Source organism: Cenococcum geophilum, assembly GCF_001692895.1.
Source record: "Cenococcum geophilum 1.58 unplaced genomic scaffold K441scaffold_37, whole genome shotgun sequence".
In the NCBI taxonomy this organism is placed as follows: domain Eukaryota; kingdom Fungi; phylum Ascomycota; class Dothideomycetes; order Gloniales; family Gloniaceae; genus Cenococcum; species Cenococcum geophilum.
Genome location: NW_027137595.1, coordinates 1,125,896 through 1,141,048, shown reverse-complemented (window position 1 = coordinate 1,141,048; position 15,153 = coordinate 1,125,896). Strand labels below are relative to the sequence as shown.

At 34.6% G+C, this 15,153-nt stretch overlaps 1 protein-coding gene across 1 annotated transcript; it reads right to left on the bottom strand.

The window, feature by feature from the left end:
- Positions 1 to 11,027: 11,027 nt before the first annotated feature.
- K441DRAFT_728617 (uncharacterized protein) lies at positions 11,028 to 11,464 on the bottom strand (the record flags this gene model as incomplete). Its single annotated transcript, XM_067654178.1, has 1 exon — positions 11,028 to 11,464. A coding segment is annotated over one exon (234 nt), but the record flags the coding sequence as incomplete, so codon positions are not given.
- Between the last annotated feature and the right edge of the window lie 3,689 nt (positions 11,465 to 15,153).

The window sequence follows — 15,153 nt, the reverse complement described above, 5'->3', positions numbered from 1 at the left end:
TAGGATAAGCTAAAGACCTAATACCAGACGCGCGCCCTCCTCTACCTTAAATAGCTTAACCCGTAGATTTTTAAAGAACTAGACTCTAAACGGAATAAGTTAGCACCCTTAGAAGAAGAAGTCTTAGACGAACTAATAGGGCTAATTAACCGTATCCTAACTATAAACCGCACGGCTAACTCCCTAAAAGCCCTCCACAACTAAGCTATAAAAGGTAACCCTAATTTAAAAATAGAAGAAGGACTACTTTTATACTAAGAACGGCTTATAGTTCTAGATATTAATAACCTACGGACAAAGCTAATCCGCGAAGCCTACTGTTAAGTCTCTACGGTATACCCTAGTTAAGATAAGACCCACTAACTACTAGCGCCCCGTTACTACTAGTAAGGACTTCTATCTAATATAGAACGATTTATTAGAAACTGCCACGCCTATAAACGCGCAGATACTCCTAGAGATTAAACCCCTAGGTGGTTATAACCACTACCTATTCTAGAATGCCCTTAGTAACATATTATAATGGACTTTAAGTCGTTTCTAAAGGACGCCTACGGCCACGATGCGGCCTTTATAATAATTAATCTGCTATATAAGTAATCTGTTTCCCTCCCTTATTTTAAGACTATAACTATAAAGGATATAGCCCGCCTCTATATTAATAACATCTATTAATTCTACGGTGCCCCTAAATTAATTATTTCTAACTATAATCCCTAGTTTATATTAGATTTCTAAAATAAACTCTACTATATCCTTAGGATTAAGATTAAACTCTTTACTATATTCTACCCTTAAACGGACGGCTAAACTAAGATTATAAACCAGTATCTTAACTAGCAACTACACCCCTTTATAGACTACTATTAGGATAACTAGTTAGAATTACTGCCTATAATAGACTACGCGCAGCTTATACTCCCCTATAATAGTATAGGGATATTACTATTTAAACTACTTAACGGGTATATACCCCAAATGTCCTTTAATTAGGATAGGCCTACTAAACCCACTATAGCTCACAAACGCCTTAGCCGCGAAGAGGCCTAGGTATTTACTAAGAGAATGTATGGAGCCTAGGAGACCACCCAAACAATTATAAAAAAGGTGTAAGAGAAGAAGAAGTCTAATATAAATTAATATTATCGCAAGGTAGACTTCTAAGTAGGAGATAAGGTATAGGTGTTAATAAAGAACTAGAAAACCTAGAGGCTAAGCCGCAAGCTAGACTATTAAATAGCTAGCCTATATAAGATTCTTTAAAAGGTAGGACACTCTTTTAAGGTTAATCTACCAGAATTAATAAAGATTTACTCTATCTTTTCCCTAAACCGGCTATAAAAAGCTGCGGATAATCTATTACCTAGGTAATATAATAACCCCCTATTGCCAATCTAGATTATAAAGAACGAAAAATAGGAAGTTAAAGAAATCCTAGCGGTTAAAAAGAACCGTAGGGTCTTAAAATACTATATAAGCTAGGTAGGCCATAACGAAGACCTAGAATAGTATCCCGTATCTAACTTTAAGTACTCCCCCTATAAGCTATAGGACTTCTACCTAGCCTACCCTAACCTCCCTAAACCACTACGCAAATTATATAGCTAGATTAAGTGCTAGGAAGAAGGGCTAGATAACTATAACAATTTAAACAATAATAAGAAGCTTGGATAACGCCTAAAGGCAGGCTTTTTTAGGAGGGGGGGGTAATGTAATAGTGCTAGAGCGCGTTACCTGCCAAGTTCTGCCATATTCTGCTACCTATTATACTATTATATACTATCTAGTACTATTTCTTACTATTAGCTCGCCTACTATTAGCTTGTCTACTGCTAGCGCCTTAGCGACTTGCGCTACCTATTTGTTAACACTAGCCCTCGCGACCCCCTTTCCTTCTCCTTAGCTTAGTATCTTTATTAGATAGCAATCTATAAGCTTTAGTTTAGAGGCATTTATATAAGCTGTTACAACTGCAGTATATAGCTAGTTGTAGCTTATATTTTCCGGGTAGTAATCCTATAAATAGTTCTTTATAATATGCTATACCTTTTTTATAGGGTTAAGGTTAGGAGAGAATGGCGGCTAGTATATTATAATAATCACTCTCTCTTTAAGATCTTTTCTTATATTAGCAGCTACGTAGCTAGGTGCTCTATTCTATATTAAAACTAACTTAATTTTAGTTCTCCTTTATAACCTAATATAGCCGTAGATAATAGGAACTATATAAGACTAATATGTCTCTGCTAATATAGACCCCTAATTTTTCTCCTAGAATATACTAGGCCCCTTTATTATGCTATAGAAACAGCTCTAAAATATCTACCCCTTCTTCCTTTAATACTTTTCCACAATATAAGTAGGATCCTATTCCTCTTCTACCTGTTAAATTACCTATATATAAGTATAACGCCCTCCTATAATTTAAGTCTTATCTATCCAGAGTATCTTATACCATTATTTTATTATTTATTTAATGTGCTTAAGTATTATAAAAGTAGGCACGAGCTAAAATACAATGTACTAAATGGGGTAGTAATCGAAGAAGGCTACGTACGCTTAACTATGCGTAGTTAATATAAAGACATTTAGATATAGAAATAGAACAGGTTAGGTTAACGTAGTTAAAGAAATAGGTGTAGTTATAAGACGTGCGTAGGTGACTCCCGTGACATTAAGAGCCTAGGCTAGTTATATCTATTGGTTCTTCTTTATAATTGGAGGTTTGCGTATAGCTAGTTAACGGTAAAATCCTTCTCTTAAAAGAGCAGTTTAAATAGCTTGCTTTTTTACTCTAAAATCTATTACTTCTACAAGCTTTTAAAAAGTCATTTAACGGTTCTAATTTAACGCGCATATAAACTCGACTAGTCTTTAACTTAAGCTTATATAAGGATAGGAGGCCGGCTAGTACTCTTTTTAGGAGTAGCTTTGCCTTAATGTCTATATTCTAATCTATCGAATTATATACTCGGTATACTTATATATTTATTACGGAGTAAGTATAAGCGATAATAATATATAGCAAAGTAGATATTATTAAGCTATATATATAAACTGTGTAATAAGGTTAAGACGTTGCGTAAGGAAAGAAGGTAGGAAAACGGGAGGAAAGGGTATATATTATAAACTTAGTTGCTTAGTTAATACGTACATAAAGCAGAATAGGATTTAGGTAGTAGTCCTAGCAGAACTTAGTAAAACTTAGTAGAACTTAGTAGAATATAGCAGAATGCGGTAGATTGCCGTTTTATAGTTAGTCTTTAGTTATTAAGTTGGTAGAAATAGGTAAACGTATATAAGGTGTTACGGGGGTGTCTTATAATAATACCCCCCCTTTAAACTTAAGCTTCTATAAGGTAGGGCTACGGTAGTTTTATATAGAGTTTATAGAAGGCTTCTACAGCTTATATAAGTTTTATAGAGTTAATAAGTTCCTATAAGGGCTTAGTAAAGCCTCTCTATATTATAAGGTATATATATATTAACGTTTTCGTTTATTATACTTAATATTATTAATTCTTTTAATAAAGTACTCGTTTTTACTATCTACTTTAACTAGTAGGGGAGGGTCCTATATCTATTTAGGCAGGGCGTCTAATATAGGGGTAGTAGGGTAAAGGACTAATATATGGAATATAGGGTGGGTTTTAACCGTATTAGGGAGCTTTAGTTAGGAAGCGTAAGAGAAGACGACCTTCTTAACCTTATAAGGGCTAGCGTTCTTCTAATTAAGCTTTTTAGTAGGTTGTTTTGTATTTAGATTTCTTATATTTAGCTAGATAAAGTTATTAATTTAGTAAGCTAGTGCTAGTGTTTATTTCTTATTTACTACGGCTTTATAGACGGATTAAGCCTATATTATTTTATTAGTAAGGAACTGTTATAGTTCCTCTATCTTCTTTATAAATTTATTTGCTTTTATAACTTATAAAGTATAATAAACGGGGCGAGGAATATTACTAAAGGGTTTGGGGCCTATTTATAGATACTAGCTATAGTTAGCTAGAAACGGGGAGACCTTTATAGTTTCCGAGATAGAATTATTTATAGTAAACTTAGTAAATATAAGCTAGTCTATCTAGTTGTCCTATAAATATAATGTATATATCTAGATATACTATTCTATTATAATGTTAACATATTCCGTTTAACTATCCGTTTTTAGGTAATATATAATATTTATTTATTGCTTAACGCCTAATTTAGATCCCTATTAAGGCCACGCGGACTACTTCTTATTTATATATAAGGAGACAACTCTACTTAAGAAAACCCCGTAATCCATCCCCCCGCCTTTTAAGACTTGCCTATAAGGCGCCTATAGTACTTTACTACCTTACTTTTTAACCTTTTTAGAAACTATTACTGCCGTAATTAGCTTACGGACGCGCTAGTATTATAAACTTTACTCTACCGCTGTAGAGTTATTAGGGGGCGCCTATTACTTACCCCTTTATCTTTTATTACTATTTCCCTTATAATTTAGAACTAGTTTAGTATATTTTAGCTAATAAGCCACTAGGTAGCCGCCTTAAGACCTTTTTTTATTAAGAGTAGCGTATTATAGTTCTCTATGCTAGCTACTAAAAGTATTACTTCTTAGTTGGTATATAAGGGGCATAATAGTATTATATGTTTTAGTATCTGTTTTAGCTAGCTATATTTATATCTTAGGCTACCTACTAGGATACCTACCTAGTAGGGCCAGTCTTTTAGTCCTATTATTCCTATTCTTAAAAGTATTACTATTATATTTTCTACCTTTATTAGGCCTTCTTAGAGCCCTTAAGTATTTATCCTCTATAGCGTTAACTATGCTACGGCTTAGATTTCTCTTACCTAAGTTAGCCTCTATACCTTTAACTTCTATATATCTCTTTATTATTAGTCTAACTAGTATTATATTACGGTAGATGGTTTCCTAGCATTTTTTTATACTCTACTTTAACTCCTTTCTCTCTCTTACTATTACCTTTACTGGCCTCTTACGCGTCTCCTATTCTCCTTTATATAAGCCTAGGCCCTAAAGCGGCACTATTTTTCTTCTACTTTTTTTTACCTGTTTCTCTAATATATCTTCCCTACTTTAGGGTTATTAGTTTATTCTCCTATAGGGTACCCTTAGGTCCCTCTATAGTTTATTTAAGCGTATCTTAATATACTTTATAATATTAAAGTTACGTTTATTTTGCGCCCTTTATATTATAGTAGCTTTAATATATAGTTATAGGGAGGGAATATTAGCTTCCTTCTTAAGCAGTGCTATAGCCGTTTGCTTATACCCGCTTATTATACTTTAAAGGCAGGCTATTTAGACCTTTTAGAGTGGTTTAAGGAGCGATTTAGGGGAGTCCTTTTTAGTTTCTCTAGTGCCCTATATACTGGACCTATATATTATAGTTAGCCGGATAACTATTATATATAGTAGGCGTAACCTCTAAAAGCATAGACCCTATATAGAATTAATAATCCTAAATAATATAATATACTATACTTAGCCTTTATAGGCCGTTTTGTGCTATATATACGCTCTTCTAGAGCTTACTATCTACCTATACTCCTAATACCCTTAGGCCCTAAACTAGTTAACCTATAAAACCTTAAATATAAATTATATACTAGAGATCTATAAATTAGTTACGTTTTCTTATAAAATAGATTAGCTAGTATTTCTCTAGTAAGAATTAGACTCTATATAGGTATTATAGGCTTTCTCTAGTATTTTATAATTCTCTACGGCTATTAGCCTATATATAATTAGGTTTATATTATTAATAAAGCCTATCCCTTAGGTTGCCCCTTTCTTAAAGGAATTAAGTAAGTTACTTATAAAGAAAAGAAAGAGTATAGGTAAGAGGGGTAGTTCTTATAGTATTCCTATTATAACTGAAATAAGGGGGCTCTAGTATCTACTAAAGACTAGTAATGTTTTTTCTAGCCTATAAACCCTTAAATAAATTATATAATCTATTTTAAAAAGCCCTTAACCCTAAGGATATATAGGAGACGCTTATAGGGTATATTATTATAGGCACTACTAATATCTAGGCTAAGTATTAATACTATAAAGTCCCCTTGCATCGCCTATATAGATTTAATAATAATAGTAAGTAGCGTAAGTGCTAATAGTGTTAAGCTGTTCTTTCTTACCCCTATTTAGCTTTATAGTAGTAAGGCGTATTTTTAGCCGTATTTGCTATATAGTTCGCAATTGCCCTTTCTAAGATATTACTAAGGGTATTTTTTAAGGTAGTAGGGCGGTAGCTTTCTAGGATTAAGTAATCTACTTTACCTTCTTTTTATAAAATAAATGTCGTTATAGATCTTCCGAGTTATAGGTAGTAGCTTATAGTAAAGTATACTCTAGCTATATCTATAAGCTAGGGTGCTATAAGTAGTCTATAAGTCTTTAAGGCTTTATTTAGAATTATATCTAGTCCTAATATTATATTATTTAAAAGGCGGCTAATAGTTCTAGCCATTTTCTTTATTATTATATTGCTATTAACTTATAGACAAGTTACTAGTATTTTACCTATAATATTACTAAGGTCTACTAAAGCTATTTAGGGAAAGAACCTTTCTATAAGGATTTTTACCTTATTATTATTATTATTACTAGTGGCCTCTAATTCCCCTACTCTTTATAAGGGTAGTAGGTATAGGTCTTCTACTAGGCGCCCTACCTTTTTCTTTACCAATTTTACTATAGCCTAAAGGCCCTTATTATAGGGGAGGCTCGGGTTAAAAGTATGCTTATTTATAAACTATCTCTAGTTATTCCTTACTTCTTTTTTAGGGTATTCTTTAACTAGTTTCTTATATCTTTATATCGTCTCTCGTCTTTAGGGTTATAGCTACTTATATATTTCCTTCTTGCTTATTATTAACTAGTAATAAGAACCGCGTATTATATGGACTATATATATTATATATAAGGGCCTAGTTTTAAGAACGGGTAGTACTCTTCTAGCCTATTTCCAATTACTACCTAAATTCTTTCTAGTCTTTAGTTAATTTCCTTAGGGGTAGCTAATAAGCCTCGCTTATTTAGTATTAAGTAGATTTCTTTTAGGTCTTAAAGTAGTTGTTTAACTATATTAAGGAAACTGTTTATTTTAAGCTTTTTATAATAAAGCCTTATAGTATAAACTACAGTAGACTTATTAATAGGCTAGGTATATAGATAATAAGAAAGTTAACAACATAATAATATCTAGTGGAGTAGTCGCCTAATAGATTAACCCTAATTATATTCTAAGATTTACTATAAAGAAGAGAACTATTTAGGTAGGGACTGTAGTCCTTTAAGTATTTAATACTACGCCTAAGAAATATACGTTAGTACGTTAGTATTAGGTTCTTAATTTTCCTTTCCTTTTTTAGGAGATTAAGAATATTTTCNCNCCCCCCCCCCCCACCCTAGTAATAGTTTAACAATTTCTTCTATTTCTGTATCTTTATCTTTATCCTATCTAAATAGGCAAAAAGAAAAAGAAAGAAAATAGGTAAACTAGAACTCCCCTTTGCTTATATCTATAGGTTTTCTACCTATAAGAGGGTTTTTTTAAGCCTAGTAGGCTCTAATATCTTTATAGCACACCCTAGTTAAAATAAGCCCTACTAATTACTAATGCCCTATTATTACTAGTAAGGACTTTTATCGGATATAGATTAATTTATTAGAAACTACCACGCCTATAAATATATAGATACCCCTAAGAATTAAACTTCTAGGTAGCTATAACCGCTACTAGTCCCAAAACACCCTTAGTAATATATTATAATAGACTTTAAGTCGTTTCTAAAGGACGCCTACGGCTATAATGCGGCCTTTACTATAATTAACCAACTATATAAATAATCCGTCTCCCTCCCTTATTTTAAGACCACAACGGTAAAGGATATGGCCCGCCTCTATATTAACAACATCTATTAATTCTACGGCGCCCCTAAATCAATTATCTCTAACTATATAGTCCCTAATTTATATTAGATTTCTAGAACGAATTCTTAGGATTAAGATTAAGCTCTCTACTATATTCCACCCTTAAACTAATAGCTAAACTAATATTATGAACCAGTACCTTAACTAGCAACTACATCCCTTTATAGACTACTATTAGGACAACTAGTTAGAACTACTACCTATAATAGACTACGCGCAGCTTACCCTCCCCTATAATAGTATAGGGATATTACTATTTAAACTGCTTTACGGGTATACACTATAAACATCCTTTAATTAGGATAGGCCTACTAAACCTACTATAGCCCGCGAACGCCTTAGCTATAAAAAAGCCTAGGTATTTATTAAAAGAATACACAGAGCCTAGGAGACTGCTTAAATAATTATAAAAAAGGCGTAAGAGAAGAAGGAGTCTAATATAAACTAATATTGTCACGAGGTAGACTTCTAAGTAGGAGATAAGGTATAGGTGTTAATAAAGAACTAAAAAACCCAGAGGCCGAGCTATAAGCTAGACTACTAAATAGCTAGCCTATATAAGATTCTTTAAAGGGTAGGACGCTCTTTTAAGGTTAAGCCACTAGAGTTAATAAGGATCTACCTTATTTTCTCCCTAAACCAACTATAAAAGGCTGCGGATAATCCACTGCCTAGGTAGTATAACGACCCCCTACTAATAATCTAGATTATAGAGGACGAGGAATAAAAAGTTAAAGAAATCCTAGCAGTAAAAAAGAACCATATAATATATTAAAATACTATATAAGCTAAGTAGGCCACGACGAAGACCTAGAATAGTACCCTATATCTAATTTTAAGTACTTTCCCTATAAGTTACGAGACTTTTATATAACCTACCCTAATCTACCCAGACTACTATATAAATTAAACAACTGGATTAAATGCTAGGAAGAGGGGTTAAATAACTATAACAATTTAGACAATAATAGGGAGCTTAGATAACGCCTAAGGGCAGGCTTTTTTAGGAGGGGGGGGTAATATAATAGCGCTAGAGCGCGTTACCTGCTAAATTCTACCCAAGTTCTGCCATATTCTGCTACCTATTACTATCTTATATTATTACGTACTATTGCGTACTATCGCGTACTATCGCGTACTATTATGTACTATCGTGTACTATCGCGTACTATCTAGTACTATTTTTTACTATTAGCTCGCCTACTACTAGCGCCTTAGCGGCTCGCGCTACTTATTTATTTACACTGGCCCTAGCAACCCCCTTTCCTTCTCCCTAGCTTAGTATCTTTATAAGATAGCATTCTATAAAGGTCGCTGTTAAAAGTCTTTGCACTTTCCTAATTAGGAAGTTTAAGCGAGCCCACCTAAATATTATGGATTTAACTATAAAACGACTAAAAGCTGCCTAAAAGGCTTTAAATAAAATGCGATATAGATGCTATTAATTAATTAATTAATAAGCTACGTAATTTTAAGGTTGCGGGCTCTACGCGACCGTATAATATTGCCCCATACTAGCTCCTCTACCAACTCTATAAGCTCTTCTAGCTAAGGATTAACCTTTCGTCGCTGCCTTCTTCCTAATCTTTTGGCAATTGTTTGTATAGACTTTTAGTGTTATAGAGGCTTTAGAGGTTCTAAAGGCTTTAAAGGCTCTATATAATAATCTGCGGGCGGCTCTATAAATATTCCTTTATTAATTAAGCCGCTAGTAGAGGCTCTGTAGTTATCTAAAGCCTTAATAGAGGTAGTGGTAGAGCCCTTTTACCTTACCCATTTCCTTATAGACTGGTTAATTATACACCACTTAACGTTAGCTACTTGCTTTTAATTCTCTTATAGCTGCCTAATTTAAGGCTCTATAAAGCTAATATTAAACTCTACTTTCTTTATATTCCTGCCCTTTGTATTTAGTCGATTTTAAAGCTCTTACGGCTAAGGAGGAGGAGGAGGAGGAAGTAGAGGCTTAGGCGGTAGAGGTTTAAGAGGAGGCTTTTTAAAGGAAGGCTTTAACTAAGCGGGCGGCTGGTAAAGGGTCTATTTGGCTTAATGTTGGCGACGCTACTTTAGCTTATAGTTGCTATATAAAGGCTCTAGATCTAGGAGTTAATTTAAAAGCTAAGGTCTGATGTTTATCCGCTTTAGAAGCTCTGGCTTCTAAGGCTCGCTTAGTAGAGGCTCTATAGAATTAAGTTAATTAAGGCTTAAAAGCACCTACTATCGCATATAAGTAATTACATTACGTTAATATTGTGCTATTCGTTTAAGAGCCTTCTAATCACAAGCAGAGTCAGCAGCGCCTTTAACGTAGTTATTGCCTTCTCTATACTGGATTACCTCTTTAATATATCTTGGTATTCGTTTAATCTAGGCTTAAATTTGCTATTACTTAAGCTCCTCCTAAGCCTTTTACTATGCCCGTTTAGCTTCCACTTAAGTCTTTAGTGCTCCCTTTCTTATAGTAACGCGTTTAAGGTACAGCTAAGCTAGCTTAATTATATTTAGATTAAGTGAATTACCGGGCTAGATAAGGCGCTAAAGGCCTACTGCGTTAAAGTAGATCTGCTAGTAATATAATGCGTAAGCTAAAGCCTTGTCCTCCTAAATAATAGTATTTAGGCGATTAATATAACACTTAAGGCCAAAAGGAATAAGGATTAGTAGAAGGATTATAGTAAGATAACGGTACTAATTAATGCCGCCTTTCTTGCTGTTTCTTTAAAAGGCGCCATTTCCTTCCGTTATATGGAATTAAGGCTTTCTACCTAGCTTATTACGAAGCCTAAGTTGTTATATACTAGTGTTAAGGTGCTAAGCCTTGCGAAGCTCTGGCTCAATTACTTTATTAATTGCTTTAAGCTTACGCTTTAAAGCCTTCTTCTCTACTACAGTCTTTAGCTTCTATATATGGTAGGGTGACTTCTAATTATATAAAAAGGCGCCCTAAAATATAAACTTTGTAGCCCTAGAAAAGCGCGGTTAAATTGCTGTCTTATTTACCTTCTTACTGGCTAAACGCTAGAGCCTATAGCCGCCTCTTCTATAGCCTAAGACGACGCCTATTTTATTACTCTAGATAACGGCCTTCTAATCCTTAATTGTCTAGTATTTGTACTTTAAGGCGAATTAAAGGCGAGCTTCTTTTATCTCTAGTAAAAGGCAAGGCTTTCTTATCGGCTTCGTCTTATAATATCTATGGCGGCGAAGAACTCGCTAAACGGTTTTTTCGGAGTAGCTATATTTAGCAGCGATATATACGGAGGACTTCTCTCTGCCATATTAATTAGAGGTGGCTTTCTTAATAATTTGCTGTTTAAACTTACAGGTAATTTTAATCTTTCTTTTAGTACGAGGAGCGTCAATAATATAGCCATTAAGAAGGAGAGGACGACACACTAGGTTCCAGCCACGGCTACGGGCCTTTTTAAAGATGTATTGCAGAGCACGACGCTTAATTTTAGTAATACGTTTAATATAGTTGAGGGTCGCTCCTATAGCCTTTATAGCTAGGGCCTGAGCCTTAGTTGCAAGTTAATAAATGCCTATTATTAGCAAACCTAAATCCAAGCTTAGGGGAGTTCTTACCAGCAGTTTTAAGGCGGATCTCCTTAATCCGGTGGCGCTATTATTGGTATAACAGAAGCAATTAAGCTATAGAAAGCATTCTGCTGTTAGAATATTTGGGCGGTCAAAGGGCGGTAAGCTCAAACTTCTTAATTAGGAAGGTGTAAAGACTTTTAACAGCGACCTCCGTACAAGCTTTAGTTTAAAGGCATTTATATAAGCCGTCACATAAAGGCGCCTTTTTAGTACTGTTAATTGTTTAGAGAACGCCGTCTGTTTTACTAGTTAAAGTGGGGTTAATCTCCAACAGATTAGCGTGCTTAAAAAACGCCTATATTAAAACTAGATAAGGGTACGTTTAGTTACAAATCGGCTCTATATTATTGACCCGAGGTACGAGTAGTCTATTATATTCAGGTCCTAGATTTTAAACTCCGCTAAGCTAGCTTCTAATTAGTTAGAAAGCTGGCTTCTAATTAGTTAAAAACAAGACTACGCGTGGTAAGTTGTGGCAGAATCCACGTAACGAACATTAAAATATTATAAACATTAAAATATCTTAGTATTACACCTTCCTTTATTGACACCTTAATTAATACTACTATATATATTCTAAATATGGCAGATCCTATTATAATTAAGTGCAGTAAATGCCATATCCATAAGCCCCGCCTTAACTTTATTAAAGACGGCCCTTTAAAGAAGCTTTTAAAGCTATACCAGTTATATCGGTCAAAGGTGCGTCTTCCCTATATATTACTTCTACTTCTACTTACTTTTCTAAGTCTCTAAATATAATTTAAATAAGCAGAGAGCTCTTATAGAGTTAGGTTTTACTACTAAGAATCGTCCTATAAGGCGCCAGCGAACTACTCCACCTAAAAATGATACTGAGAACGCCTTCCTGCCTCGCGGCTAGAATAGCTAAGATACTCCTAAAATAGCTTAACAGTAAAAGACAATTAGGGCAATATAGCGAGGGCACCGCATTCTTAATCGACGGGGTAAAGCTTACTCGCCTACTCCTCCGCTATATACTATAGATAAAGCTCCGTATAGTAGAAGAGGCACTCTAGATAGCCTAAATGCGTCCTTGCCGGAACTAGCTCCTATACCTACCCTACCGCTAATACCTATACTACCGCCAATACCTACCCTACTACTAATACTACCTTCCTTGCAGCAAGCTCCCTTACGGCAAGCTCCCTCGCGGCAAGCTCCCTTATAGTAAGCTCCGGCTACGGCTACACCACTACCCGTTTTAGTAGTTAATTAGGAGCAAATTAAGAAGTTTAGGAGTATATTATAGGCTAAACGTATAGAGACGTATAGTCGTTATAAGGAGCAGTGGTTCCAAATAGGCTTAGCTACAAAGGGTGATAATATAGGTGTATATAAAGCCTATATTAAGGACGCCGATAGCCTTAAGAATCTAACCCTTCCTCCCCTATTTAGTAATAGCAATGGGCTCAATTTGGGGCCTGTTCCTAGCTTCCTACCTATACTTACCGCGGTAGAGGAGCTTCTAATTACGCGCGTATACGTTTATCTATAAGTTATGCGTATACGCGGCTAGTAATATCGCTATACTAGCCACGTCTGCTGCTTTAGCTAGAACACACTAAAGACCTAAAGGCAGCTACTACGGCTACCTACTAAACTCAATATACTAGTTGTAAGGCCTATAGTAGTAGAAGGTGGTAAATACCTAAGTTAGCGGTTCACCAAGCGGTATACCGTAAGGCGCTCTACTATAGTATAGTAGCTTTACTTTCTAAAGGTCAATTATCCTAATTATCGCGACGTTAAAATATGTAGTACCTGGCTTACCAGCTTACCTAAAAATAGCTCTATATTAGATTAGCTACCTTATATTAATAAGTTAAAGTCTAATTCTAGTGGCCCGATAGCTTACCCTACTACTCCTATATAACGTCCTACTATTAATCCTCTACCTACTAAGCTTAGCAGTAATATACTAGACAGCGAATTTAATAATAATATACTAGATACTTTAGTTCCTAATCTAGTACCTAACCTTAATAAATTAGAGCTTTTAGGTCGTAAGGTTTAATACTAATAAGACCTATAAGCGGGCCTAGAGGTTCCTACTATGCGACAGACACTTCTCTCTAAGCGATTAGCTAGTTTTATTATATATAGCGCCTTTCCTACTCTATTTCCTTATAGTAAAGCCAATTTTAATATACTATAAAGCCGTACGGTTACCCTAGCTACATACGCCAAGTATATACTTAAGTATTAGGACGGTCGGTTTAGCCGCTACCCCTTATTTTGCTACTACGTGTTTAATCGGATTATAAAAGAGTAAGCCCTTAACGCCACCCACTTCCTCTACAGCCGATTAGATAAGAATAGTCTATCTTTAAATAAGTTTAGTAATCTTATAAATAGTAATAGGGGTAACTAGTTACTAAATAAGATTATATGGTATACAAGGAACCTTAAGGGCACTAGACCTTACTAGAGGCAGAAGAGAAATAAGCTTATAGCTTATACTAAGAATATTAAGAGCAGGTCTCTATTCTTTACACTTAGCGCTGCTAATCTACATTAGTATAATCTACACTCTTATATACCTCTATTTAATAAATATAAGGCTATTAATAAGGCTTAGCGCTACTAGATTACTTCTTAGAATCTTAACAATAATCTATATATTACTGCTTACTAGCTATATCGCCACTTTAATCTATTTAGGAAGCACATACTTATAGGCCTATTTAATAGCACTGACTTTTAGTCCTAATATAAGTGGCAGGTATAAGGTAGCGGCTATATATATAGCTTGTTATGGAGTTTAATAGCCCTAAAGCTAGATCCGTCAGCTATTAAATTAAGGGCGGCTTTTATTAAGTACTAGGCTACTTTTATATCCGCAATCAATCCTAATTAATCTAGGCCTCCTAATCTCTAATATCCTTCTACTCTCAGCTATAAAGAACAGCTTAATACTAGTAAGCTTCTTACTACCTGCCTTAATCGATTTTAACGGCACCGTGTTACGGACGCTTTAAGTACGATGTTACGACTACTTGGGGAAGAGTTAGAAGAAGCTAGTTGGTTAACTTAGGCACGGTCTAGGATGGAGCCGATAGAACTATGTAATAAGGAATGGTAACCAAGGTCATATAATATGCTATATATTAAATAAGGGGAACGGAAGGAACTTACGTACCTTACGTATAAGACGTATATTACGTATAAGAAGGATTTTATAGGAGTACGGTTGTGTATTTAAGGACCCTTAGTCCCTACCTAGATAGTTCCTTCCTTGTAGTAATTCTTAGAATATAATTAGAGTTAATCTATTAGGCAACCACTCCACCAGTTGTTATTACGTTGTTAACTTTTATACTTGCATTTCCTATACACCTAGCCTAATAACGAGCCCATCGTAGTTCTTGCTATAAGGTTCCGTTATATAATTACTACCTAGTTATAGTATTAAATATAGAAAGTTAAATAATATGCCACCAAAAGCAGCCACTATAACGCTATTAACGGCGGTAACTACTTTAAGGTCAGGTAATACCAGTATGGCAGACACTAACTTATAGCAACCTATAACGGTTGGACAACTATAAGAGGTAATTAACTAGTTAACAGCTAATAAT